Here is a 27,075-nt window from a genome sequence, read left to right as displayed (position 1 = left end):
AGGCCACAGAACAACCTTTTGTCCACTCACGGGCCCGATGTTTATCACTCGCAGCCTTCTGACGCATCAGCTGTCCTCCTGGGATGATCTCCTGTGTTCAGTTCCTCTAGTGACACACCTTCTTCAGCAAGCTTTCATCCTGCCCTCTTTGAAGCCAGCCTGTTGTTCTTACCTGTGGCGTGTTTGTTTGTGCTGCCCCGCCCCTACAGGTCAGACAGGCTAGGATGGTCAGGCCCACCACCGCCACCGACGGGTTTCATTTCACCGCTATTCTCCCACACCTGTCAATCACCTCAGGTTTTTCTTCCTGCTCAGACAGATGATCGTAGCTGTTATTGGTTTATAACCTATAATTGCACAAGTTTGGATCACTGAGAAAATACTCCTACAGGGGCGTGCAGGAGCGTGTTGCGGTTTTCTCACGCTGTTGTTCACACGCTGCCAAACTCTGGCCAAACTGGTTCGCAAGTCAACAAAACAGCTCACACAACGTAACACATCTGAGCATGTGACGTGTTCCGCTTATAGGGGAAGAATTCAGGCATTATTTCCAGGATCCACTGTTATCGTTGTGCTTGGCTTCACTGATAAAATCACCCAAACACAGATGAAATGCTGCAGACTTCTGCTGCTCGGAGGCTCTAGAGACATGTCGATTTCCATAAAAGCCCACAGTTACAGACAGTATTCAGCAAAGAAATGCAGATCTTGTCAATGCCCGTCCTTTGTTTCCAGGTTCTGCTTTTCAGCCTGTCTTGACCAGACGCTGCCTTCAGGATCGCATGCACCAAATGCTTAGTGATATCTCAGGGCTCCAGACTGTCCCTGGAGGATCCTGATATAGGCCATGAAAATGACCGTGAGCCAAAGCTAACCATGCTTGGCACTGCACACATGGCGAATTTGGGCAGCAGATGCAGCAGCAGCAGCGGCCTTATCCACAACAACTCACCCTCTTGTTTTATTGTTGCCGATGAGGAAATTAATCGCATTTGCAAGGAACACGAAAAGTCCATCCAGTATGATTTCTGAAATGAAAAACTAAAATTTGAGGTCCTCCTTTGCAGCTTTACTCCTCTTTACAAAAGGCCATTTTAGAGCTTTCCCCCCCTTTCTAATTGCTCAGGAGAATCATGATGTAGAGTCATGCAATACTGATATGGAAATCAAGCCATAAATGTTGTCTACAAAAATGCAGATTAGCCGATGCACTTTTAGTTTTATTAAACATAAGAGGCTCATTATCCTGCTTTTAAGGACTAAAAATTGAACATTTTGAACAGTTTCAGGAGATAAAAACCCCAATTAATAAACCATGCCAGAATTAAAGCTTTTTTTAAAAAAAATAAAACTTACTGTATCCCACAATAATTTTATGACGCGATCAGGAGCCTCTTAAAACGTCATAATCAAGCGCCCAGTCGCAAACAAAACCGTGTCATCATCATTTTGCGACATCCATTCTCTCCAGTCGGTGAAGAGTCGGGAGACGAACAAACCTGGTGGTTGCAGAAGGGGTTGTAAACGGCGGATTTCTCCTCTGGTGGCACGCTGTTTGGACTCACTGGATGCGTTGCCTCTCCTGTAGTAGTGGCAGGCTATCGTATATCTTTTAGTTAAGTAACCGAGGCAGGGGTTCGACCATAATACTCTCCTGAATTTGACTGAGTGCCCACTGTTAGCGGTGTTTTACTACTAGCATGCTAACCTTACATCAACTTGGTTGAAGCTAGATCGCCCTACGGCGGCTAGTTAGCAGCTCATGCTAGCTGCGATAGCTCATGCGAGTTAGAGTCAGACACCAACTACCCCTGGTGGGAAACCAAGAATCGTAGAAGGACCCTTTAACCTCGTTGGACCCTGTGATTGTTAGCCTTAGCAAACCTCAGCGGACAACTTGTTTAAGATAAGCAACCGGATAGGATCTCCGGAGACCTCCGTTGTCTTTGTTCCTCCCAACATTTCTGGGGTAAGTGATTGTAAACAGTAAACAAGGTGCAAGATCCTTACATGAGAATATCGAAGCGAACCGGGCCTAGCATTAGCCAGCTAGTAGCTCGCTGAACTGTTAGCAATGACAATCGTAGCCAACTACAGTAGTATCAATGTATAAAAGATTTATATGAGATCAACAGATTCACATTCGTTTTAATGCTAATGAACACAGTGACCCGTTTCTCTGTGATCTGATCTGGTTTAGTACCCGATTGAACACACTTTTTAAGAATTCGGTTATTTCCCAGAGACTGCACCGATAGTTTAGTGCGACAACGTGCAAGTTCAGTCAGGATAAACCTTATTTTTTTTTCATATAACTCGCTCGGTCTCGACGTTTTACTAAGAAACTGTGTATATAGGTTTTGGGTTGAACGAACTAGTTGCTTTTTTGCTGCAGACCACATTTATTATGTTTGCCTGAGTACAGAATCTTAAGTTTTTCCCCTATAAAGTGCAGGTTTATAGTTTTATAAGAGGTTTCTATTTGACTGAGACTACATGCTAATATAAACATGTTTTAGCAACTTTTCCGAGCTTTTTGTTATTGCATTCACCGAGTGTTTCATTTGTTTTGGAATTGATCTGTTTCATGAGTTAAGAATTTGTTGGGTAATGTCTGTCTTATTTAAATAATACCCATACGATGCCAGGTTGTTGTCATGGGGTCATTTTAGTCGTTTTAATCGATGCAGATGCGATGACTGCAGGTGTTGCATTGCAGAAGAAGGGTGAGAATGGGTCTTACCCCTAAATGATCAATAACCAGGCTGTCATGTTGACACACATCGACTTATTGAGTCGCAGAGTTAACACCCTTTTGGGCTGAAAACAGTATTGTGTGATGCCCGTTCCCTTCCCTTAAACACTTAAGGTCTTTTGCTCCTTGTTTGCCTACATGAAACAAACCCGAGTCTTAGCACAACCTCTGTTTTAGATTTTTTCCCCCCAGAAAAATCCCAAATACTTCCCTGTCTGACTGGATCTGGCTTTGTTCATTTTGACCCAGCATGACAGGAATGTGGTATTTGTGTAGAAAAGGGTTACCCACACGGATATACCTTAACCGATAACACACTTGTTGTTTCATGCCTGAGCTTTGCATCAAAGACTTCCTGTAAAACCCTGGATAAGAGCGTTTCATTTACTTATTTTGTGTGACAGACGAAACCTTCAGAGAGTCAGCGGAGGTCTTGTCACTCCCAGCAATGATCACACAGGGCGTTTGTGACGGCTTTCACGACATAAGGGTCCCTGTCGAGTTTAGTTGTATGTGAGGGAATTTCTGCAGTCGCTCTGATGCTAATGCCCCTTAGTTAGCAACAGAATATATAGCTGGAATCGATTGGTAGCGTTTGTGGGAGTTTAGTTTGTGAGCTCTATAACGTGGAGCCTCTTTTGTTGCTTACTTTCAGAAAGGCTGCACTTTTCTTGCAACAGATTGTCTGAAAATATTGCAACACCAGAGTTTTAAAGTACGGTGTGATGCCAGCGCTTTTGTTAGCGCCTGGGTGGATTCATGCATCCGAGGATCGGATTTACCGGACCAGATTAAGTGAAACACAGTAACTACGGGGGGAAATCCATGCTTATTGACTTCTGATGAGGCAAACAACTCAAATTTCAGTGGCGCTTCCTTGTTTGGATGCTTTTTCTTACTTTAGAGAAGAAGCGTTGGTGAAATATGAACACTACTGTTTTTGTTTTAACATCAATGCGAGTCGCTTTTCACAGCAAACGCTTGTTCGCCGGGGAAAGAACGGGACTCGTCACGGGTTGGATGTGCTTAAGGAGACACCACCTCAGGATTGCTCCCGTCCAGGAGCAGCTTGAAGTGGCTTCAGCTTCTGCGAAGCTCTGACCACATGATATAACACATGACATATTTACATGCAGTCAGTGGACAGAGACTTTATTGTTTACTTTTCTAATTATACCCACAACATCATAAAAGCCTTTCCTGTATAGATGCACCGAGGGGACGCTTTGAAAGTGTTAAACTAATGCGGGCAGCGGGTATAATGAATATTTCATCATTTTGTTATCTTTCCTTTGGTACTCTTCACGATTCGGACGCATTCAACAAGTTCTCGTAGAAAAGGGCTTCAGCAGATGTCAACAATGAATTGTAATATGGAAATGTGTGTTTTACTGCAGCAGTGTCTGGTCGGTGGGGGGTATCTTTGGGCTTGTTTACAGAACGTTTCATATTCCCACAGTGCGTGCGTGACCCCAGGGCCTTCTCCCAACCATTCTCATGGACACTTTAGATTTCCTCCGTCCTGCCACTGAAGCCCGTATTGACAGACGCGAAGGGGTCGGGCGTAGGTACGAGTGGAACCGGGCGTCCGGCGTCTTACACTGTGGTGGAAACTGTACCAAGTGGGTGGGCCAGATACTCGAATCAACCACACTCACTCGAAGCAGGGGTCTAATACAACTTTATAGCTGCACGGGGGCGTGCACGTAAGGGGTGGTTGCTCAATTTCCACGGGAGTTCTTTCACATTTTAAAGATACTTGTTATGACTGGATGTGGTGATGGGGACAGATGTGATTTGTAACCCGGAAACGTCATAAATAAAAAGCAGAAATGGGACTAGCGGCACGGTAGCCACCACGGGGGAACTCAGGTTCACACACGGTGCAGCCCCCCCCCGCCCCCCAACCACAGTGACGCACGTCAGAAATGCGAACATCTGCGTTTGGGCGGCTTTTCGAACGCCAAAAGTCAACAAGGGTGTCAGGGTGCAGCTGGCTGATGCACTTGGAGGCAGTTGCTGGGCCCAGAAACATTAGAAACCAAGAGAGAGGCGTCTGTGTTAAAGTGGAGTGCTTTGGTGATGCAGCGAGTGCGCTCTGATTTGAATGGGCCCCCGTCCAGGCCTGTCGGTGCCCAAACCACTATGTAGTGAAAAATAAAGAGGCATTTGGCTAATGAGTGATTCATGACATGACCTGTGATTTTGTTTTTTTTCGTTTTGCCAAAGGGGAGTCGGGTCAAATAGAGAAGCCACCAGTCTGTTTCGCTTTGTTCTTAAAATGGAAAATGTAGACATAAAAGTGCAGCCAAACTGGGGGGCGCGGTTCCATTTCTTGGCTGTTTGGCGTTTTTCCTGGTTGATCTAGTTGAGAGGCCGTCTTAAAAGTAGATACTGGTGAAAGAGGACAGGAATGAGTGGAATATGAGGACTTGTTCAACGTTACAAGACACAAAAAGGAGATGCAGTGAGATTAGGAAAGCAGATTCAGAGTGTCTAGCCTGCTGCCATCAGCACCGTGTGTGGGATGCATGTGAGATCAATGAAAGAGGGATATTAAAGCTTCTTCTCTGCATCGGTGTCCAAGAGTCTCTTTTCCTAAACTCGACCCACCCTTTTAAAAATCCAAGCAGCAGCAAACGGACCTGAAGTTGCTCAAATCTCCGTGTTGCTCAAATCTTGTTCATCTTAAATACCAAGGTGGCTGCGGAACGAGAAACTCTGCAGATCCTGCTGCAGGAACATGATGTGGACTTCCCTAGAGAGTTCCGGTTTGTCTATTGAAAGTCATGAAACGGAGAGATACTTATTTGGTAATAATAGCATTGCACTACTAGCCTGCTGACAGGAAGTAGTGGAGCCTATATGGCGTCCAATCACTTTAATATGTCCCTTTTGGCAGGATTAGGACAACAAATGCATATTTTCATCCAGAGTTCTGATCGCATCTCCACTGACAGCCAAGGTCCTTGAATTAAACTCCACTTTTAGCTGTGAGTTGACTCACCCCTCCATGTTTAGCTCCTTCATTTTTAATGCTTTGGATTTATGAATTAATTGTGCCGCCTCTCGGCATTCTCCTTTGATACGTCCTAATGAACGTTTAATGCATGTTTACAGCCGAATGCGCCGCGTTCTGTGGTGAATCGTCCTCCTCTCTGCTTCTGTGAGGCACAGGCAGCATGTTAATAATTCAGTGCTCGGCTCCGTGGCTGTGAGTTTGGTAATGACGAGGAGGAGTAATCTTCCAGGCACGACGCTTTGATGCAGCGCGCGTCGCGAGAAAGTCACAGTTTGTGTCGCAACAAGTTAATAATGGATGTTTTAAGAATTAGGGGTGAATGATGGTGCGGGCTCTCGAGGAAGGCCTGCCTGTCCTGTCGTGGTTCTTATCATTATTTTAACGTCCCTCCTCACCCGTCGGGGAATGGAACTCGCGTCCACGCTGGCGTCTGACACATTTTTCAGCGTATTACAGCGTCGGCGAGGAGAGACCCCGCGTCCACAGAGGCTCTTGAGCCTTTGGCTCAGACCTTTTCTCGTCTCGCTTTAACACAATTGCGTCTCTTCGCCGCCACCCACAACTCATCGCCTCTGAGAACCCACCAGTCTCTGAGACTGCAGCGGAGGTGTTGGATGAAGACCGCTTGAAAGGAGGAATCTCCTAGCAGAGGTCTCGTTGGCATGGAAACGACCGTCTTTGTGCGCGGGGGCTTCTCTTGTGTGCTTCGGAGGTTTCCCACTGTCCTGTGGTCCGAGAAGGCCTGAGCAGACTTTAGAAATTCGCCAGGCTTGGGTTTCCATTGTGATTTTATTCAGTACTTTGTGGTTGTGCATCCTCATTCTTTCTCAGATATGACCCCACTGAGTGTTCGATGTTTATTTTGGATCAGTGCCCCCTCAAACAGTCGGGAATTCACGCAAAATATCGAGGAAACGTCGATTGAAATTAAGTTGAGTATCAGAAAAAGCCCTGCTTTGGGTGGGCGATTAAAGGGCTCGTGAGGATGGGGGAGCGGAACAATGTCAGCGCTATCTCTTGTTTTAACCGTGTTCCACTGGAAGCGCCTGGAGCCTGTGGGCTTGTGGGAAATGTGCCATAAGTGGATGTCAAGTGATGTTACCGAACAGAAAGATAGTGCATGATACATTTCCTCTTAGAGCTTTCAAAGCTAAATACTTTGGCTCGGCTAAGGTTAATAATAGACCAGACGTTTCCCTCGATGGCTTGGTTGTTACTGGCTTTTCTATTTAGTTTTTTTAAAACTTGAATTCAATCAGCAGGAAATTATAGACTCCATCTGTTTATTTGCACGTGGATTTCTTATGGGATAAATATTAATCAAAGCTCAGTGACTTGTTTTTATTTGGCGTTCAGTTTAATTTAGCGGCGCTATATCCTTTCTAATCGATCTCGGTACACGACAGATGCTATCAAACCTGAATTGGGAGGAGGAGGAGGAGAGCGCGGCGCTCGTGCGCGTCGAGTCGCGTCGAGCCCAGCTCGCTGGCCCACATTCTGACTTTTGGATAAATTATTTACTGTTTATCCAAATTAAAGTGGGTTGACTCGCGCTTTGGCTCAAAATGTAATTGAATCCGATTCTATCGACAAATTCAAGCGCCCTGAAAAAGCATTTTTGACATAATAAATATATCCTACAGTGTCTGTTTAGTAATGAATTGTTTGGGTGTGATAAAGAATTAGAGGCATTATTGGAATGTGTTACATTGTCATGGTAGGATATCCTCTCTGTGAATTGACCTGCGTGGCTTTCCGCCGGGGACGCAGGCAGCTGGCAGCTTAGCTAAAGTGCCTTTAAATCTATTAGAGGGGATAATCTTCAAGGTAGAGTTCAACAGAAGGAGCCGGCGAACCAGCCTGTCGATTCACTTTCTTTAATTTCTCTCGGACAATCCTTCAGTCCAGTGGAGTCCAGCACGTGGCTGCCAGATGGGTCCTTCATCACCTCCTGAAGGACCAGACGAGACTTTCAAATAAAAATAATAAGAGATTTGGAGGAAAAAGAGGCCGAACACCCTCTCGTCTGACTTCCTCTGCTGTCGCTGTAATCATAAACATTTGTTGCCCGCTCTACGCCCGCTTATGCCTTCCCAGCTGAGTTATTGGCTCAGGCTCACTTCAAAGTGCGGTCTGCAGAGCTGCAGATAACGCTGCGCATCCCTGAGCACCAGCAGGCTTTCCTTAAGTTGCTGCACAGCCTCTCGACAGAAGGGGCTGCCCCCCCCGGACGGCACGTTCCAACATGCTGGCCACAACACTTAGCAGGCCGACAGCATGGTGGCACGGGGGTAAAAATATCGCTGCCTTTGAACTCCTGGCAACGTGGTGTCAAGACTGTTGATGTTCTGCCAGTTCGGGGTGGTTTATGATTCCCACCGTACACCCGCCCTTCATATAGTTCTCATGCAGGCCAAATTTGAACGCACCTGAATCATCAGCCTGAGGAAGAACAAGGATGATAAATTGATTTTGCTGCTATTTTAGTTCTCTATATTTTCCTACTTCCTTCAGCACGGCTGAAGCCTGAGCCAGAGTCCACACGCGTTCTGTCCTGTACAACACGGGCTGGGTTCCGGAGAGCGCCGCGATCATCGCCGTTAAGCCTCGCTAGTGTGATGCAGACGGAATCTGTGGAAGAAGACGCTTGAAAAGGTGGGGTTGGAGGAGGAAATGAGGCTGCATTCCAGCGGTGATTTATGAACCGCCTTTCATTCTGTCTGCACCGTCGGCCAGGTTGCAGCTGCTTTCGGACAGATCCTCAACTTAATAACTAAAACAGCACATGTGCAGAAGGCTGGAAAGTGGCAGAGATTCCTCTGGCCAAGAAGCCTTTTGAAAATATGTTGTTGCAGTAGTTTCTACACGGGTCACTGTTATAAAACAGTACCTGCTGTAATCAGCGTCAGCAGCGTGTGAGAACACAGCTAAACTCAGCGTTCCCACCTGTAGCAGGAATTAAAGGCAATCTTCTGAGATTTGGGCCGTGTTTATGCAACATTTTTCTGGAAAGTGAATGTATTCCTTTGACAAAAGCGCGCTCAAGTCACGTCACTGTAGCAATCTCTGCGTACACGTACTCACAGAAGCTCTAGAGAGTAGCAGCATGCATACCAGGGAAGTAGACTCATTTCTAATTTATTTTATGCCGCTGCAGAAGTGGCTGCGTGTTATTTTGCACATGCAAAGCTGGGCGTTACAGCCATGGACAACGGACTGTTGTGAGTCATAGTGAGTCCATAGTTTTCACTTTTATGTGACAGTGTCGGAGTCTCGTGAGGCCATAGATTGCAAATGTTGCCCTTTTATGCAACAAATTGTCACGTAAAGATGTAAATCATTGGAACTCATCGGGCATGCTGCAGCCAAATTCCATTCCAACGTGTGCTACTCTGCTTTATGGTTGTGTTTAAACTACCCTCAAGTTGCCTCAGACTCCTGCTCTGGGTTAGAGAGGACATCAAATCAGGATAACATCTGTGATTTTGTTCATTGAACGCGGTTGCGTAACCCAGTGGTTGTCTCATATTTGGGCCAGAAAGGAGTCCAGCTAAACGGGGGCCAGGACACGCAGCACTCGCATTCCTCCGGGCGCAGTCAGACGGTGCGTTTACGCTACCTGCGCCCCGTCTTCTCCTGTTTGGATCCGCAGCTCAGATACATATTTGGATATCGGCCTCGCCGCAGTCGAAAGATGGCAGTTTGATGTTGTCTTGTTTCATAACACAAGTGGTGGAAGATGAAACAGAGCAGGACAATATTCAATTGTCCTCATGTTGTGGCATGCTCCTCTTTATCTAAAAACGATCTTGTCACAGATGATCTGCTACACCCTTCCCCCCCCCTCCACTACATCTGGAGCTTTGCAAAGGTCTCTCCGTACCACATCATTACACAACGAAGAGGCTTGATTTTCGCAGCCCTCCTGCCGATAAAGCCCGTAAGAATGCTCGATTGTTCGGCCTTTGCGTTTGTCTCACGGTTATCGGATGTCAAACAGCTGGACGGCCCGTCTGGGCATCTGCTCGTTTCCCAGAAGTTAAGGTCCGTATCCAGTTTTGTTTGCGTCAAAACTCTGGAATCCCATTTTCTCCACCGCCAGCCTCTTAATGCAGCGGAATGGTCCAGTCTGGTGAGGCAAATCACGGTTCCAGGCTGCTTCTCCAACCAATAATCCCGTCTCCCATGTCTGAATACACTTTTCTGTATATTAACCTCTTCATTGACAAATGATACCCTTGGGTACAAAATAAGCCATCCTCTTTGTGGTGTTCTCTGCAGTCCTGATTGAATGTTGAGAGTTTTAACAGTTGAACATATGGATTGGTTTAGGAGGATTATAGCTGCTGTGAGACTTGGATTTCTCCTGTCCTCCCTGAACATAATAATAAGAACGCGAAGCCTGTGAAAGCCATTTTTTAATGCATCGGATACACGATCAGCATTTTCACCGCAGTAATACGTCGAATGGGCTGACAGTGCAATTTAGATGAGGATTAAGGAAAGCGGCATAGCTGGAACCCCAATATTGTGAGCACAAAAAGATAAAATAATTGCTTTGACACCAAAGGGCAGTAAATCCGGGTTCTACTGCACTGCAAGGGCAGAATACGTTTCTTTGTGGAGAGAGTTAGAAAACAAGTTTTTGCTGTTGCAATACCGTTTGAGATAAAGTGATAAGCTGTCAAAGGCCTCATTATTTAAAAGGTGCCCCTCTCTGGCCCGGCTTGGCAGCAGCCTCCAGTTAACTTCCTGTCAGACAACACAGGAAGGGCTGACGCACCAGAGGTGGTGACTCACTGATGCAGGTGTTGCATCCCCAGCCAGGTTTGTAAGATGAAGGTTGTTTTTTGGCAGACCCATGAAGAGCAGATGAGTGTCCTGTCTAGTTCCTGAGGCCACGTGGTAAATTCCCAGCGACCTCACCAAGCTGCCATGGCTTTTCCGCCGTCTCCTCTCGCGATCCATATGGCTCGTTGGCCTGTTAACCCTTGGAAGACCTGTGAGGTAGATGCACTGACAGGCTTTTCTCTCTTTGTTTGCAGAAAGATTCGGCCCTTAGAGTGGCACCGGGAGCTGAGAAGACCGATTGTGGCCTCAACAAAGACGGACAGATAGAACTGTGAGTAAACACTGCAACCATGTGGGCTTGGCTATGTATTATTTCTCTTGATTCAGCTTTTGTAGGCCTACGCACTGGTTAGATCAGTAGGGTTTCTTGTCTTGGAAGCAGACATGTATGTCAGGGATAAAAGAAAATTCTTTGGTGTAATGTTTCATTTATCAGGTTCTTTGCAAATCTTTAACATGGTAGCACAACTAGCATGTTTCGCTAATCCCCTTAATCCTGCAGTGAACCCTGTCAAATATTTAAGACATCGCTGTGCCATCTTTGCTTATTGTAGCTTGTGTTATTTCAGGCGCGATACCCATGATATTAATGTCACCTCAGTGTTACTGTTCTTTCCTTCGCTGGGGTTCATGTAACCTTTTGTTCGCCTTCTCGATTACCACTGTTTCATGACAAAGCGAAAACATCCTCCCAAATATTCAGTGTCGTTTAAAGGGGATATCTAAGCTAAAGTTCAGCAAGGGAAATGGAAAAGATATCCCAATGGGAGGGACGTGAGGAAAAGCTTCAACTTGCTTATCTATATCCTTAGAGTTGATGTTTTCTATGATGCCTTTAATGCTCCTCGACACTGGGAATTTGTCTCTAAAGCCGTCAACGAGACGGTCTTGAATATTTCATCATGTTGGCACGTGCAGGTGAATTAAAGGTAAAGCGATAGCACGTAGCAGCGCCGCTGCTGCATTTTTAAGGCGCTGGCTCGAGTGTCAAAATGTTAACATTGTCTCCTGTAAACTGTTAAATGAGTCTCGATATCGACATGAGGGTTGAATAATTGGCAATGATGGTGATTGATGCATGATTTGGAAAACAAATATGGATCACCATCACTATTCCAGGTATGAAATGTAATTCCTATGTTTTGAAGTAATACCCGCAGGCGTAACCTGGCTCTGTTCACAGATCCTTTCAGCGCTCCACCTGCTTCTTAAACACACTTTCAGAGGAGACTAAGGATTTAATAATTGCCCGTGTCACCACGTCATCACCACTCACCTGTAAATAATTCAGAACACCTTCTGCCCAAGAGAATATCAGACAGTTCACATCCTGAAAGGTAAAAAAGCACATAGGAATGTGGCCAATAATCAGGAAGTTTAAGGTCCTAGTTTAAAATGATAATGATTAGTTTCAACTCCAAATAAACATGAGAAAAGGATATGATCATTTATGAGGTTAAGAGGTCAATGCTGTGTTATGTAATATTGCATTATGACCTGAGGAAATCAGTTATTGTGTTTGGGTGGTTTTTTGAACCATAACATGGGTGTGGACGTGCGTATGCAGGGTGTGGTTAATATGTGGTTGCTCACACCTCAGAGATCTTGTTGAAAACAGGGAATGGCTTTGTGTCAGGGCAACATAAACTTCTTCCAATATATATTTGACTCTGCTTCTCTTAACCTTACACATTAAATAGATATACATATGAAATGTCTGAAGCAATGCTAAATTCCGTGGTTGTTGCAGCCGGCTCTGAGTTTTCAGTCTTTGGCCGCTAGAGGGCAGCGCAGTCAGTGGATCTGCCCTGTCTACATCTATGATTTCAAATGTCTTTTATTATATAGAATAAATATCAGTGAAGTTATTGAAAGGCGTGTTTTTTTAGGCTTTATACAGAAGGATACAAGCTGACACTGGTGATTTTTATTTCAAAAGTGCGCAGTCGGAGGAATTGCTGAGTGACAAACTACTACAAAGTAGTAAGCCTTATATGTTCTATATATATATATTTTAATTACACACTTATTCTTTAGTATATAATGGTTTAGCATATATTGGAGATGCACCGATGCTGTGAAGGTACGGTTCCAATAAGCTGCTTTGACCTCTGCTTCGGTTGCTGCCTTCGATCGTTTATTTATTTGTTTTAGAGATAATAAAGATGGCCGTTTGGCTCTAAAATTGCCATGAAGATGGTCAATGTCGTGCCGTCCTACCCTCAAAACTGTTTGTCCAGAATTTCGAATGCCTTTATCAATACTAATAGTGTTATCTCATCTAACAGACCTACTGGGATTTGATGCCACCTATTTATTTTATCCTACGTAAGCCGTGTCATTCGGCCCCGAATCCCCGCCGCTGTGCACTGAATCTGCTTTAGGATCGATACCGAAGCTGTAAGCCGACACTTTGCAAAAAGCAAAATTCATAATTAATGACCGAGATATCCTTTCTTCCTTCCTTCTCTTTTCGAACCTGTGTGGAAAATAATAGATATGTAAATGTCGAGTCATCTCTATAATGTTTGTGCTTCATTTGCCGTGACAAAGGGTGTTTGTGTTAGTGCAACACTTTGTCCTTCGGTGCTACCGTCCTCTGTGTTTTTCTGCAGATGTGCTCATTTTCCACGTAGTTGGCAGCTCAATGTTTTAGAAAATCTGTGGTGCAGTGAATCTCAAGCAGGTGTCACCTTTAGCACCGCCGGTATCTGCACATCAACATTGTTCATTGAACAACGCAACTTTCTGTCACGAATTATTGCTTCTTCACCGCTTCGTTTCCATTCTCTGCTGCAATAAATGAAGGAGACGCTGTTCAAAATAAAGTCGGCTCATATTCAAGGACTTCCGTCCATTTATTTAGGAAGCGCATCTAATAATGGGTTGTTTTTTCCTACTTTGCTGTAGATGAAAGTGCATGTGATGCAGTCTGAATTCAAAAATGTTTTGTTTTTCCTCCACATAGTTGCTCTTAATGATGCAACCTGATCGGTTGTTAATCTTTATTAAGTCAATGCGCTCGAAAGAAGCAGGTGTGGAGAAATCCAGTTCTGTAAAGTCTATTATCCAGGAACAATAACTGCCATTATTTCTGAGCAATAAGTAACAAACTGCTGCTGTTCCTTTAAGAGGAAGACACTAATATAGAGTTCACAGTCAACCTGTCTTTGATTTGCCGTCGTTACTCTCTCCTCAAGGCCTCGAGGTTTCATCGGCGCTGGTAACTATTAGCTTCTGTGCTCGATAACGGTCGTGTGGCTCGGCGCTGTGCAGCATTTGAGATGAGTTGATGTGTAATCTCAGCCTGGCAATGAAACAACCTGCACTTTAATTCCAGAGGCTTTACCCAGTATCAACCACAGACCTGCAGATATCACTCATCGTAGGAGCTCCATAGCTGCGTCTATCATCCTATTCTGTTGTTATTGGGTTTAATAAATATCTGTATCTTCATCCTTCAGAAACTTCCAAGTTTCACCAATTTTCATAATGCGTCTTCACGGCACTGACTGATGATCACCATGACACTCCTGTCTGCTCCGCTCTTATCTCCTAAATGCCTACAATGGGCCCCTCCCCCACCGCCTCCACCCTGTGTTCTGCTACACGGTTCCTCTGGTGCATGCAGAGTGGCTTGGATTTCTTATAATAATCTCTCCTCTGCTTCCTCAATAACCAGGAAGTTCAGTGTCATATGAGGGACGCACTTTTTATCGGCAAGTTGGAGGAACCCGGTCTGAGTGGTTTACTCCCGGGGTGGCTGGAGGTGGTGTGTGTGTCTGTGCATGCGCGCGTGTGTGTAGGGTGGTGTATAGTTGTGGCAGCAGCATTAGCGGGGATAGCATCCTCGTTGCACAGCAGCCGAAGGAGTGGAGAGAAAAATGGGTGGAAATTGATAGTCTTGGTGGCATGTGATGCATCCTGGGTATTATTTTCAGCATCAGAGGAAAGTGTTTTGTGGATGGGAGTGTTTTCACAAGGGGAGGTGTGTGCTGTTCAGAGAAAGTACAGCATAGGGAGGGGAATAAGTGGGAAGCAATCAAGAGTGAAGTGGACCTGAAAAATGTGCTCAGTGGTGCATGTTTGCGTGGATCGAGGTGAGGATCAGTATTTGTGTTGCGTTAACAGCAGGTGAAGTCGGTCTGCTCTCGTTGATGGAGTACCTGTGGCTCAGCACCATGTGGAATACATCACAGAAGAGGAATCAGCTGTGAGGACTCGGGGAATCGCAGCAAAGACCAGGAAGTGGCTTCAGCTTGCAGACCAGTCTGGGTTTTTTTCCCCCTGCCCGTCCCCGCGTCTTCTAACCCGTCTCGGTACATTAATGAGCAAGTCGATGTGCGGCTGTGGCTGCAGCATCATCTCCTCTCTGATGAAGAGACTGGGCTGCGCCGTGTGCTGCTCAGATCTTTTCTCCAGCCACACTTCAGAGCAGCTGCAGCGGCTGGCCGCCGGCTGCCCTCCTCAGCCAAAGGTAACGCCGCCACGGTCCCATCTGTGCCCTCTGTTAAATGGGTTTTGTGAGATTATTCCAGGAACCCTCGGGACATGTGCCGTGCAGGAAGTATTTGGCCACATGCAGAACCCAGTTTTATTTATAATCTTTACTCTGCAACAGTACAGTTGACATCAAATCACACCCTCTCCCTGTGTGTAAAATGACTTCGTGGCTTTGTAAATAAATGGCGCATTTAAAGCTAAAACTATATCTGATAACTTTTGAAGGCTGTCACATTATATTACCAGTGATTGAGATAAGCTAATTAGCAGTAGCCAGTCTAACTGGAGAAAAGCCCAGGGGAATCGGTGACGACGTTGTTTAGGACTTTTTAAGAATCAGCGGGCTTTTTTGCCGTAACACCGGTGTCACTGTCATGGCTCCAGGGGTCCCTGTTTCTCTCTCATGTACATGGCTTTCATAGCAGCCCTGCCATTGAGTTTAGGCCATTTCTGTTGAACTAGCAGCTTTCAAAGTGTTTTTTTTTCTTGTTACTCTTTGTTTGCAGTATAGAACCCAATGACCTTTGGGTTTTCGCTGTGTTATCTCAGGGCACCCCAGAATAGGTCGATTCACAGCTTCCGCATTGAACTGAAGAAACGGAGGTTTGCGCAACTACAGTGCATTCATAAAATTTGCAGATTGGGTAGAAATCCTGTAGAATTGATGTGCTGAATGAGGATCCGCTGCCACGTTGTGCCGACAGACATTTCTCCAGTGTTTCTACGCACTCTGGCGCTGTTCTATTAAAGGCCACATCGGTGTGATTTATCGTTGCTATTTGAGGTTGTGCGGCTCGGTCCTGTATTTTTATACCCGTATTCTCAGCAGGGTTTATGTGCTATCTGTTTCCTGTAGCCTAATATGATGGAGCCACTTCTATGGCCGCTCTCATCATTGGCGTCGCTCTTTCTCACATCCATGGGAATCGTTACTTTAAAACCACTCGTCTCTCAGACTTTAGCCATGAACAACTATTCTCATGAAATGGTAAATGTTGGATCACCCAGTTTAACCATAACCCAGTCTTTGTGGCGTATCTATGTTGTAGCGTTGCCATGGGATTGTTTAATGTACATTGTTTAATGTGACGTACGTGTCTTGATCAGGTTTAATGCTGCACATCTTCCAATGGATATTGTTGGTGCCTGTCCTCAGACTGTCGTCATGTCGCCTTTTAAGCAATTTTCATAAGAGCAGAGTAAAGAGGGAAGCTGCAGTGATTATTAAACCAGATTCGTGTGTAATAACCCTCTAAATTACAAGAGAATATCTGAGTTTCTGTTTCTGCACCACCCAGTTACACCAATTCACACCTGGCGAAACCCAAACAGGCTATTTTTGCTCCCTTATCTCTTCCAGGACTGAGAATAAGGATTTCTAACTGACAGACGTGATATCTCCCAACGTTTTATTCACCTCGAGATTCCATTTCCTCACGTCTGAGTTCTCAGGAAACGCCAATTAAAAGCTTCAATTCTCATGCATGTACCAGCCGACGTGCAGAAATCCTTTTCTGTCTGTTTCTAAGGGTTTCAGTCAGGAAATGGTGGGCATTCATCAAAGCTGGGTTGAATTTGCACTGCTTCATCAGTGCTCCCGAGTGTTGAAGCAACAAACACTTTTCATGCTGCGTTTGGGAAATACGGCACAGAACGCCGGCCGGTTCTGGTAAAAGGCTGAGACAACTCCTGCTATTCATAGCCTTCCTCTTCTGAGCTGGTAGCAATGAACCGACGGTCCCGAGAGGGGCTGTGCAATCCGAGATAGGTCTAATGCTTCCCACCACCACACCGGGACTGTGCAGCAGAGACGGAGAGAAGCCTCACAAAAGGGACGGTGACTTTTCCTTCAAGGTCAAAGCAAATGGTTTTCCCTGAGACAGATAAACGATGTGAGCCTTCCGAAAATATTTTCTCATCTTGCACGCGGCGCGTCGAGGAGATATGGAACAGCAGCCTGCATAGCTGATCCATAATTTGTCACAGTTAAGATTAGCATGAAACCTCATGCGGGTATTTTAAAAGCCCATTGGCATCTTTTAAAAGCTAAATTAACCCAGATTATTTTCAACAGACAGAAAAACAATTCTCCACGGTTATACAAGAGGCCCATCCCTCTTGTGTTATTGCAGAAATTGAGAAAACCAAAGTAAATAAATCAATTTTGAATGAATTTATGCAGTTTACTTAATGACCATCATATTGACGTGACCCCCCCAGTGCCTGCCAGTAAACCTTTCATACCTGCTCTGGAGAACAAGGGCGATCTGAGCATGAAAACTCTGTTTTGTTTCTTGTATTTCTGAGCCTGTGCTCGATTATGTATTCAGTGAGATTCTCTGTGTATCACAGTGTCTGAAACATCATAGTTGAGTTTTAAAGAAAGCAAAAATGTGTTGATAAAATGTGCCTGTAGCTGCCATTAAAGGCTTGAAACGTGCAGTGCTTTGGAACAGACTCCTGCATTGACTCATCCAGATCATCATCACTGCGGAGTACACAAGTTTAGATAATTGCTCCTGCTTCTATTACATTTAAGCCCTGCTTGGTTTCCAGTTTGACAGATTGGACTTTATTCATTGGCTTTGTTGGAGGCTGGAACACGAGTCGCTCTCAAGGCCTTTCTGGCCGTCCGACGCTGTGTGATCTGAAGCCAAACACAATCACTCCTACCCTTTTCCTCGTGTGCTGCTGAGCGCTAATAAATGCGGTCCAAGAGCAAATGTTTGAGCTTATTCACCAAAGGACGGCTCATCCCGGCTTTAATTAAAGAAAATAAGTGTAGCGTATATGTTAACGTATTCTGTTATTTACCTTTTCTATAGGTTTTGTTCATGATTGCTCACTGGTTTCTTCTGTTCTGTTGTCTTCTCACAGAATGCCAAGCCCTTCTCATCATCAGACAGCCTAGCGAAGGTCCAGGAGGTAGCAAGCTGGCTTTTGGAAATGAACCAGGATCTGCTGTCGGGGGGCAGCAGCAGCAGGCGGAGTCGGGCACCGGGGGGTCCGGCCGTGCGAGGTAACGCCTCGTCCACAGCCCGGGCGCCTCAGCAGGCGGCAGACGAGGGCGATGAGGATGAGCACATGAACCGGGTGGTGGAGGAGGAAGAGCAGCTGCAGCAGAGGGTGAGAGCGTCCCGCAGTGAAACTAGCGTTGATATGTGCAGGAAGGCTGCAAACTAGCAGTTTTAGCTAGCTGTGGTTTAACATGCTCCTCTGAGCTCTTGTGTTTCTGATCCTGGGTTTTTGCAGCCGGAGGCCTCACAGGTGGAGAGCCAAGGAGAAGCACCATGGGCAGAGAGCGGTCGGGGAGGTGATGAAGGCGAAGGAGAGGAGGAAGGCCCTCAAAATGAAGTGAACGGGTGTGAAAAAGGTGCCCGGTGGATGTGGGGGACAGGACAGAGGCGGCTGCGGGGACAGTCCCTGGCTGAGGAAGAGGAGGAGGAGGAGGAGGAGGGGGAAGAGAACAACAACAGCAGCAGCCATCAAGAGGACGACGAGACGGAGGAGAGGACTGAGGGCGGGGATGAGCGGGGAAGAGAGGATGAGGGAGAGGGAGAGGAGGAAGAAGAAGGGGACGATGACGAGGAGGAGATGGACCAAGACAGTGATGAGTTTGAACACTCAGCTGAGAGTGGGAGGGAGGAGGAAGACGAGGAAGGAGAAGGGGAGGAAGGGCTGCGGTCTCCCTCTCTCAGGAACAATGTCTCTACACCCAACAACAACCTGGACTCCAGTTCTACACACCAAAGCTCTTCAAACAAGAAGGTAAGCACAGCTGGTGTTTGCATAATAGTTTTTTATTGGAATGGCTCCATTTTTAAGCGGATAATCCACAGACCAACAGTTCACCATCAGGTCACAGGTGGCAGAGATCATTTTTGCAGCTCAGGTGCTCTTGTGAGGATAACACGAGCAAATAAAAGCGCATGTGCTCACCTGGATGCTGCTAGAATTAGCTCAAAGGGCGACTAATGCCAACCTACGGCATACACGAAACAACAGCCCCCTCTTCTGGCGAAAACCAGCTACTGCAGCTTCAACAGTCGAATCAAACCTGCCCAACTGATTTACATTTTTTACATTTCCAATACAGCAAATGAGATGATCAGAGAAGCCTCTAATGACTTAAATGCATGACAGCCTCATTCCCATGTCTTCATTTAAAATGTCAGAGTGATTGCTTCTCTCTAAAATTAGTTTAATTCTTAGTGATGGCTTTCGCTGAAGGAGCAGGATTGTTGCCTTTGTGCCACACATCCATCCCAGTGTGTGCTCACAGCAAGTACTGTCATTATACTATTTTAGCAGGATTATGTGCTTTATGATTACATTATGATTCCCACATTCTCGCCGCTCGGTGTGGTTTCTGCTGTGAGAGACAGAAGTGCTTCGTTTATCGGCTCTTTCCTCGTCAGTGTTGCGTGTGGTTCAAAAGAATAATGTAGCGCAGCACTGACAGTTGTGCGTCCGTCAGGTTGGTGGGGAATTAATGCCCGTCGAGATGTTCTCAGAACAGTGTTGACGATGGCAAAAGCTACTAGGAAAGTTTCCATCACTTCACTTTATAAGTATTGATATTTTCACTGTCATATTTTTTGCAGCCGATTGAACAAAAGTCTGTCAGCAGATATCGGGGCTGAAATTCTCTTCTGCGGTCATAAAAACGTATCTAGAAGTAGAACCTTTTTCAGGCTCCTGTCAGCAACTTTCAATATCATGTTTGCCAATAAATGAAGCCAAGAGAAGACGAGCTGTCAGCAAGAATACGTCTAAAATGTGTTTAGTTGGTCAACAGTGCCAGGGTCTAACAGACACGACCCAGGACCTCAGACGTGATCCACCCATCAGCAGGGCGGTCGCTCGCCACCGTTCTGCCTCTCCACATGTATCCAAACAGTCGGCATCTCGGCAGCGATTAGGTTTAATTACTGCTGAGGAAGACAGTTCGTCTCCGTCTCCATTAACCGGCACAGCTGTTTCCTGTCTCGCGGACCCGATGTGGCTCCGCAGGAACGAGGGCATCATCTCCTTCCACATCATCCTATATCGACCTAAATATAGGTCTGAATTTGCTCTCTCCTGTCTGTCGCCATGTCGGACAGCTGTCAGCAGGGGGCCAGCTGGCCTCCGTGTCCACTGTGCACATGTCATTCCGCCATGGATTTAGCTGCAGCTACAGCAGGAGAGAGTGAAAGCGAGACGTGTAAAACCTAACGACGAATCGTGCTTTTCGGAAGTCGACCCGCAAGTATGTCACATTTAGAGCGGATCTCGGTGTAGAGGAAGCGGCAACGCCGTCAGAGCAAAGGCGCAATGAAAATGAATAATTCAACAGTTTACTTGATCATCCAGTCTTACACATAACCCAGATTTCCTCGGATGAATCATTGCAGTCGGAACTATTGTCGTTCAGGTTTAGTCTTCGAAGGAGACTCTGAAGACTCTTTAAGGCTTTTCTACATCATCTTTGTTCCACTGCTCTGTAATTAAAGGTGGCTTCCAGGTTCGCTTTGCAATCATCCAAGATCAGGAGTCCTATTCATGCTCTCCCAGGTCTTATGATTACTGTCTTTGCCTCTATGCCATCTGCATTTTGACAGCTTCAGCATGCGTGGGTCAGATGAGGGTTGTAGCAGAGCGTCGGCCTCCTCATTTGGGCCAAGAATGTGTCAGAACATGTGCTGTTAGCCGATATTGTTCCTGAACCATATGCGAGGCAGAAGCACGAACACAAATAGCTACACGTGTGAGGGGCTTGTGTGGCAGCAACGAGCTGAAGACTCATTACGTGTCATCCAGCCTTCGATGCGCCTTGTACCGCATTCCACTGAGGAGATTGTGTTCCCGCTTTCCAGGTGCCCAGGCTCGGATCACAGGAATTAGCTTAGCTTCATCTGCTCATCTTACGTTAGCGTAACTTTCTGATCCCGGTCCGATGAGCTGATTCCCAGAGTATAACCTTAAAAACGTGTAAGGTAAAGATAATACTGATTGTGGGGATTTCACTTTTTCTGAAACCCACAGAACTGCCCCCCCCCAGTCCATGTTGGAAGGGGGTGAGAAATGATTAATTTATCCAGTATTTGACAATTTGATGCATCAATTCTTGTTTTGTTTTACCATTCCTACAGTTATTTATTTATTTTTTTAGCAAAGAAAATGCAGCTTGTTTATTGTAGGTGGCTTCTCCCACACACTGTGTCACACAGGCAGAGACGAGCCACAAAAGACTCGTGTTCTCATCTTCCCACACCCGTCCACCGGCCGGATTAATTGATTTCTAAAGTAAAATCTTATGTTATTCCTAAGAAAAAGGACTCTATTTCTTAAATGTATTTCTCTTAAGCAATGCAACGGGACACATGTGATATCCACATGCAATCCGTGCTTGGCCTGTCCTATTATACAGGTTGACTGTATTTTTCTCCTTAGATTAGAAAGAATCTTAGAAAGATTAAATAGCCAATCATTAGGTTGTTGTTCCAGTCTCTGCCACCAGGTGGAAGCACAAGTCAAGAATGCTCGAGCTCAGCCACAGGTTGTGGAGAGCTTCTGGCCAACGTGCTCACACTGCATTACAGACTATACCTACTGCATAACAACCAGTTTTTATTTTTTCCCCACCTTTTAAAAAAAAAAAGAAAAGAAAAGAAAATCCACCGCTCTGAGAGGCATGAGGCAGCTCCTTCTGGTGGTCACCTTCCTTTGTAGCTACACATGCCAAAAAGGTACCTATTTAGACTCTTTTTTTAAGTCACCACAGTGGACAATTAAGCGTGTGCATGCGTGCTTCACATGTGAAACTGAAGGATGGTGTGACTGCGCCACAGCTTGTGTATGTCAATATCATCTGCCAGCCGACTGTCTGCCTCTTGTGTTGGGGCCCTCGGTCTACGCCGACAGATGTACCGGCACTGTAATCCTCCTCAAACAATAGCGGACGTGAGAACAGAAGAGAGGCTAAGCCATGTGATCAGACACGGCCTCTTGGTCTGCGTATGATTGTTGGCTCATTTAGAACTCTGCATAAATGTGCATAATTTTGCTTTGTGTGGCATTCATGCGGCATCCTCGGCCTGTCCTACAGTATCACCGTACGGCTGCTGCTGTTTCATGCTAGCTGGCCCTTAAACTGACCTCGTTGGTCCTTGCGTCGGGTGAATCCCGGTTTAAAACGCATGCGTCACGCATACTGAGCTGCTGCAGTGTCGTCTCTTGAAATATCCCCGGCCTCTTCGCTGACACAGGGTGTCTGACATTGCCAAACACCTTCGGTTCACCGAAGACTCAGAAGGTCAGCGGCTCCGCCGCCGTTACGACGGGATAAACCAAAACTTTACTCAGCAAGTTGGGACCGACAGAAGAGGGTCAGAGTCTGACCGCAGCGAGGACGCTCCACAGACATGTGCGCCACGTTGGACGGCTGCTGGTTGGCATTCCACCTCGTGGGGGGCGCAGAGTGGGGAGCAGATTCCACAGTGGCCGTCTGAGGGAAGCACCGACTGATTTGGTCTAACCTGCTCCCAGGGCCTAAATAACAGCTGCTCCGCCTGGCTGTGGCGCAACGCTGATGTCACACTCTGAAGATATTTTAAAGGGTGATACTCAGCAGGGAGGCGACTCATGAGTAGATGGGCGAGGAGGCGCAGCGAGGAGAGCGTCGATACATCCGCTGAAGGAAGAAACGGTATCGGCTCACGGCAACCGTCGCCTGACATTTACCCCGGGTAATGATACAGTAGAGGGGCAGCTCTGCGATGCTGCGGCATTGCCCCATCACGCGTTTTTCCTCATCTGGCGCTCGGAGAAAGATGCCAACTGCCGTCTGCGGGAAGGAGACGCCGCAGGTTCCGCCGGAGAACCCGCCGGCCGACGCCAAGGGTGTCGCCAAGGAACCGCTACCTCCTCAAAAGGTTCTCAAGATTTTTAGCATCAACATCATCGCGCAGGGTCTGCCGTTCTGCCGCAGGCGGGTGAGTACCGCGCCCTGTCGGGCCGTTGCCTTTCCCCCAGCGTTTCCCCGCAGAAGTGGGCAAATGTCAAAGGTCATCCTGCAGACGCGGGTAGGTTTAGCGCTGTCGTACGATCAAGCTATTCCCGTGGGAAATATCATCTTCAGTATCTTAATTTGCGCTTTTTTCTCTCTCTTCTCATTCGGGTTCGGCCTCATCACGGCAGAAACTGTCACCTCGCCGTCGTGCTGCCTTCCATGCATTTGCTTGTTTCTAATAAATATACTTACATCCAACTCAACAGGGCGACGCCACAGGAGGTGCAACGCTACACTCATTCCATTTGAAGGCCCTTATTATGTTGACGGTGTGTTTAAGTACGCTTCTGGATGGTGTGTTTCCTACACTCGCTCACCCACATTTCTGAAAACAAACAAAAACATGAAGGATAATAAATTAATTTAAATTCAAACATCAAAAAAAGAAGCCAAATGGGCTTTTACTCCTTCCCCACGTAAAAGCCTCCCACTACGGGACCCTGCCTCGTGACCCCAGGGGTAGTTTTGTTTTAATTACTGCCACTTATGCACTACTTTCATAAGAGGCATTGATTTGAGGTGGGAGCACAGCGGAGGGTTTCATTAGTTCACCCACCCACGAGTTTAAAAATATCCAGCGAAATATTTGCCTGAGGGCGAGGCCGCGCCGATTTTTAAAAGCTGTTGGGTTTCGCCTCAGTTGAAAATAATGTCATGCATCATCCTTAATTATATCCTTACTTTTAAAGTGCAACCCCCCTCTGCATGACTGTGCACACCACATGTTCAGAGACTCTGACTCATTTTATCTACTTGGTTATAAATGCACCACCCCAGAACGGGAACACCATTTTGAGGAAATGCAGCTCTTTTGAGTTTAAGGTATTGAAGCGATTTGATCATTTGGCCACTTGCGGTTGTTTGTCATGTTTTTGTAGGGTAAGTTTGACTGGAGAGCTCTGTGGGGTCTGGTTATGGCTGGTGGTCCATCCAGAGCAGGATGTCATGTAGATTCAGCTGTCTTCACTGAATAGCATAGCTGGGATTTCCGGGGCTCTCTGGGCAACCTCAGTTGCCTGGAGCCGCATCTCTGTAGGAAGACGTATTGTAAAATAATTTGTATGCTTCCTCTTTCCTGTTGATGCTTATATCGCTTAACTGTCCCCTTTTCTCTCCTCTCTCCCTGTTGGATTCCACCATTGTTTGGATATAAACAGAACTGTATAGAAGACACTTCTGTTTCTTAATGTGTGACCTATAGTGTTCAAGCCATGCTAATTAAAATAGAGCCGGGTTAAATTCCAACTAAAAACGTGCCCAGGAGAGGCCTCCGTATTCCCTGGAGCTAGAAAGGGCATCCTTCTCCCGCAGGAAATGACAGATCATGTTATACATCGTACATTAACAGTGGGCCGTATTGGTTTGCGGGGGCGGCGGGCCTCGGGTAAGGTGATCTGGACGTGCCCATCGCAGCTATGAACAGCTAACGGAAAGATGCATCTGCTGTGTGAGCAGGTGGGACAGTTGGGCGGGATTATCAGAGGGATGTAAACCTTTGCATTTCGTTTTAGGCCCCATCTTGTTCGGAAGCCGTCAGTTCGTCCAGTCCAGACCAGTCAACACAACAGCTATGCTAACAGCGAGGGGCCAGTGGTCCACATAAACCACATATTAGCCACCTCGGGTTTAAACAAGCAGAAGCGATGCTAATTTCTGCAGCTTTTGGCCATGGGCACAAACGTTGGACCCCATGTCAATGATGCTGTTTTAGTTTAGAACCTTATATTGCTGACAAGTTCTCTGTGATGCTGCTCTTGGCTTTACCTTTAATGACCCCGTTTGATCGCACCCCTCTCTCTTCGCCCTAAAGTAATGGCCGCTCTGCGATACACTGCCGGGGGTTAGATTCCGTTGCCCTTGAGCTCCAAATAACACGGAGGGAAGGAAGGTATCTGCCATTGGCTATTCTGAGAAGCGGTCCCATTCCAGGGAGCACATGGATTCAGCCAGTAAGCTAAACAACACCTCCATTCGGCTGCAGAAATATAGTGTATGTTTACCCGTGATTTCATTAGAGAGTGTGCAGCCCCCACTAAGAAAATTACTGAATTATAGATGATCATCCAGCTCTGTCTACAAGCAGTTTGAGACGTGCTTTACTGCTCACACACCCCATCGGCGGTAGTAAACACTTCATTATTTTCACTATGCTGCTTTCACTGAGCTAGTACTGTGTGTTACCTTTATGGAGGGTGTTTCTTTACATTTTGATGCATGTGAGCTATGAACTTGAACCTGATCGAAATGCCTCTCAAAGTTCAACCTCCGGGTTTGCTGTATAGCCTAGCACGCGTATTTGCCTGCAGGATAGATGGCACCAGATAGCGATAAGCCCCCCCACCTGCCTCGGAGCTGCTTGAAAGCTCTGACATTTCCTTTTACTTCCAGATGCAGCGTGAGCCGCATGAGAGACGACGCCTCTATGGGCAGGTTTCACAGCTCCTAAACTTTTGTCATTGATAAAAGACTTCACAAAGCTAAAGGGGATCTTTTCAAACCTTTTATCTGTCAACTCCCACCTTGCGCCTACATTTTCCTATTTATAACTGAACGCATGTGACAGGATGTTAAAGCATTGAAATTGCGAACAGCGACGTCTAGTGGCTAAATAATGCAACAGCAGTTAATTGCTAAGGCTAAAGCGCAACACAATTGACTTTGTATTCTTTAAGAAATAGATTGGTTAAAACATGTTCACGACAAAGAGGGAGATGGACGTGTGGGCGCCGCGCATCCAGTATGGTTGTGTGTCCAGCACGGGGGGGGGGGCTTCACATTTGTCAGTGCTGACCTTCAATGACGCACTTGTGCCTTTGACAGGGCCTAGTTCGCTATAATCTGCTCATCAATGACGGTCAGTGAAGGCATAGCTGACTGGCTAAAAGTGAAGCGCCTGTCTGCATATTTTGCCTAATCTGCGCATGAACCCTGTCTGACTGATGGTGGGTGGTCTCGCAGCATTTTACACGTACATGGGATGCCTGCCGTATTGTCTGGACCCTGACTCCATCACAGCACCGCAAACCTTGGGTCAAAGTAAAGATTAATAAGACAACAGGCGGCGGAGTTAATGTGGGTTTAGGGTGGGTCGGGATTGCCCGCTGTCGTTCTGTTGGTCCTAGTGTCGCCATGGTGTCATAACGTCATGGTTGGAATGCTATGACAACTATAGTCTCATATTTTACATTCTAATGTGTGAACACAGTGAATTCAAATTTGAAAGGGAAAATACAGGAAACGAGTATTCTTACTCCTCAGTGGAACAATATCCACATATTCTTTTGATGAAGAGGATTATTGTCACGTGCATTTAAAAACTCAATGCTTTTTAGGCAGCTTTGTCTAAATTGACCTGAAACCTTGAACTTACAGCATCTCCTTTCGGTGTTAATGAGTGTTAGGTGCCTCCTTAATACTGGAGCCCCAGGAAGACGGGATCTGAACACAACACACCGTGCATGTTGTGTTGTGTTCAGAGGTTAATCAGAAAAACAAACGCTTGCTGAGCAACAAGAGGATTACACTTTGTGTAGGATGAAAGGATTCGGGGGGAAAGGTGATCCCAGAGCTTAACACGTGTCGAGACAGAACAAGGAATGGGAGGACTTATGGATGCACCCTTGCTTATTATTTATTATTTCATTTATTATATAGGCTGCTGGATTGTAGTCATGTGACTGTCAACATAATAACACCACAAGAAAGCCGCTGACTGTCAGGGCAAAGTGGCATCTATACGTGCGTGATCATCATCTGACATCGATAGGCAGAATGTGAGATGACGGCTGTATGCCAGGTGAAGACACTCACATCCATAGTGCGGGAGTGACCTCGCAGGTGGGGGGACGTGGTGTCGATGGAGGGGGGTGCCTCTTCCACTTTGAAGGTTTA

General features: G+C 46.2%; 1 protein-coding gene across 4 annotated transcripts in view; it reads left to right on the top strand.

Annotated features, from left to right (window-relative positions):
- Window positions 1–1,461: 1,461 nt before the first annotated feature.
- The window catches only part of fbxw7 (F-box and WD repeat domain containing 7), a 57,968-nt gene continuing 32,354 nt past the window's right edge, over window positions 1,462–27,075 (top strand). Inside the window, exons 1-4 of one of the 4 annotated variants that reach the window (XM_057035166.1) lie at window positions 1,462–1,969; window positions 10,823–10,899; window positions 18,009–18,257; window positions 18,384–18,899. In XM_057035166.1, the coding sequence (XP_056891146.1) occupies window positions 18,078–18,257; window positions 18,384–18,899 (696 nt within the window). In that variant the 5' untranslated portion in view covers window positions 1,462–1,969; window positions 10,823–10,899; window positions 18,009–18,077. Of the gene's footprint in view, window positions 1,970–8,291; window positions 8,433–10,822; window positions 10,900–14,723; window positions 15,106–18,008; window positions 18,258–18,383; window positions 18,900–22,768; window positions 23,108–27,075 lie in introns of those variants that run through there. The other 3 variants (XM_057035167.1, XM_057035165.1, XM_057035168.1) reach the window with 3 other exon arrangements.

This window comes from Takifugu flavidus, chromosome 6 (genome assembly GCF_003711565.1).
Source record: "Takifugu flavidus isolate HTHZ2018 chromosome 6, ASM371156v2, whole genome shotgun sequence".
Classification (NCBI taxonomy): domain Eukaryota; kingdom Metazoa; phylum Chordata; class Actinopteri; order Tetraodontiformes; family Tetraodontidae; genus Takifugu; species Takifugu flavidus.
Note: the sequence above shows the minus strand (reverse complement) of the source record. Positions and strands in the feature narration are given on the sequence as shown.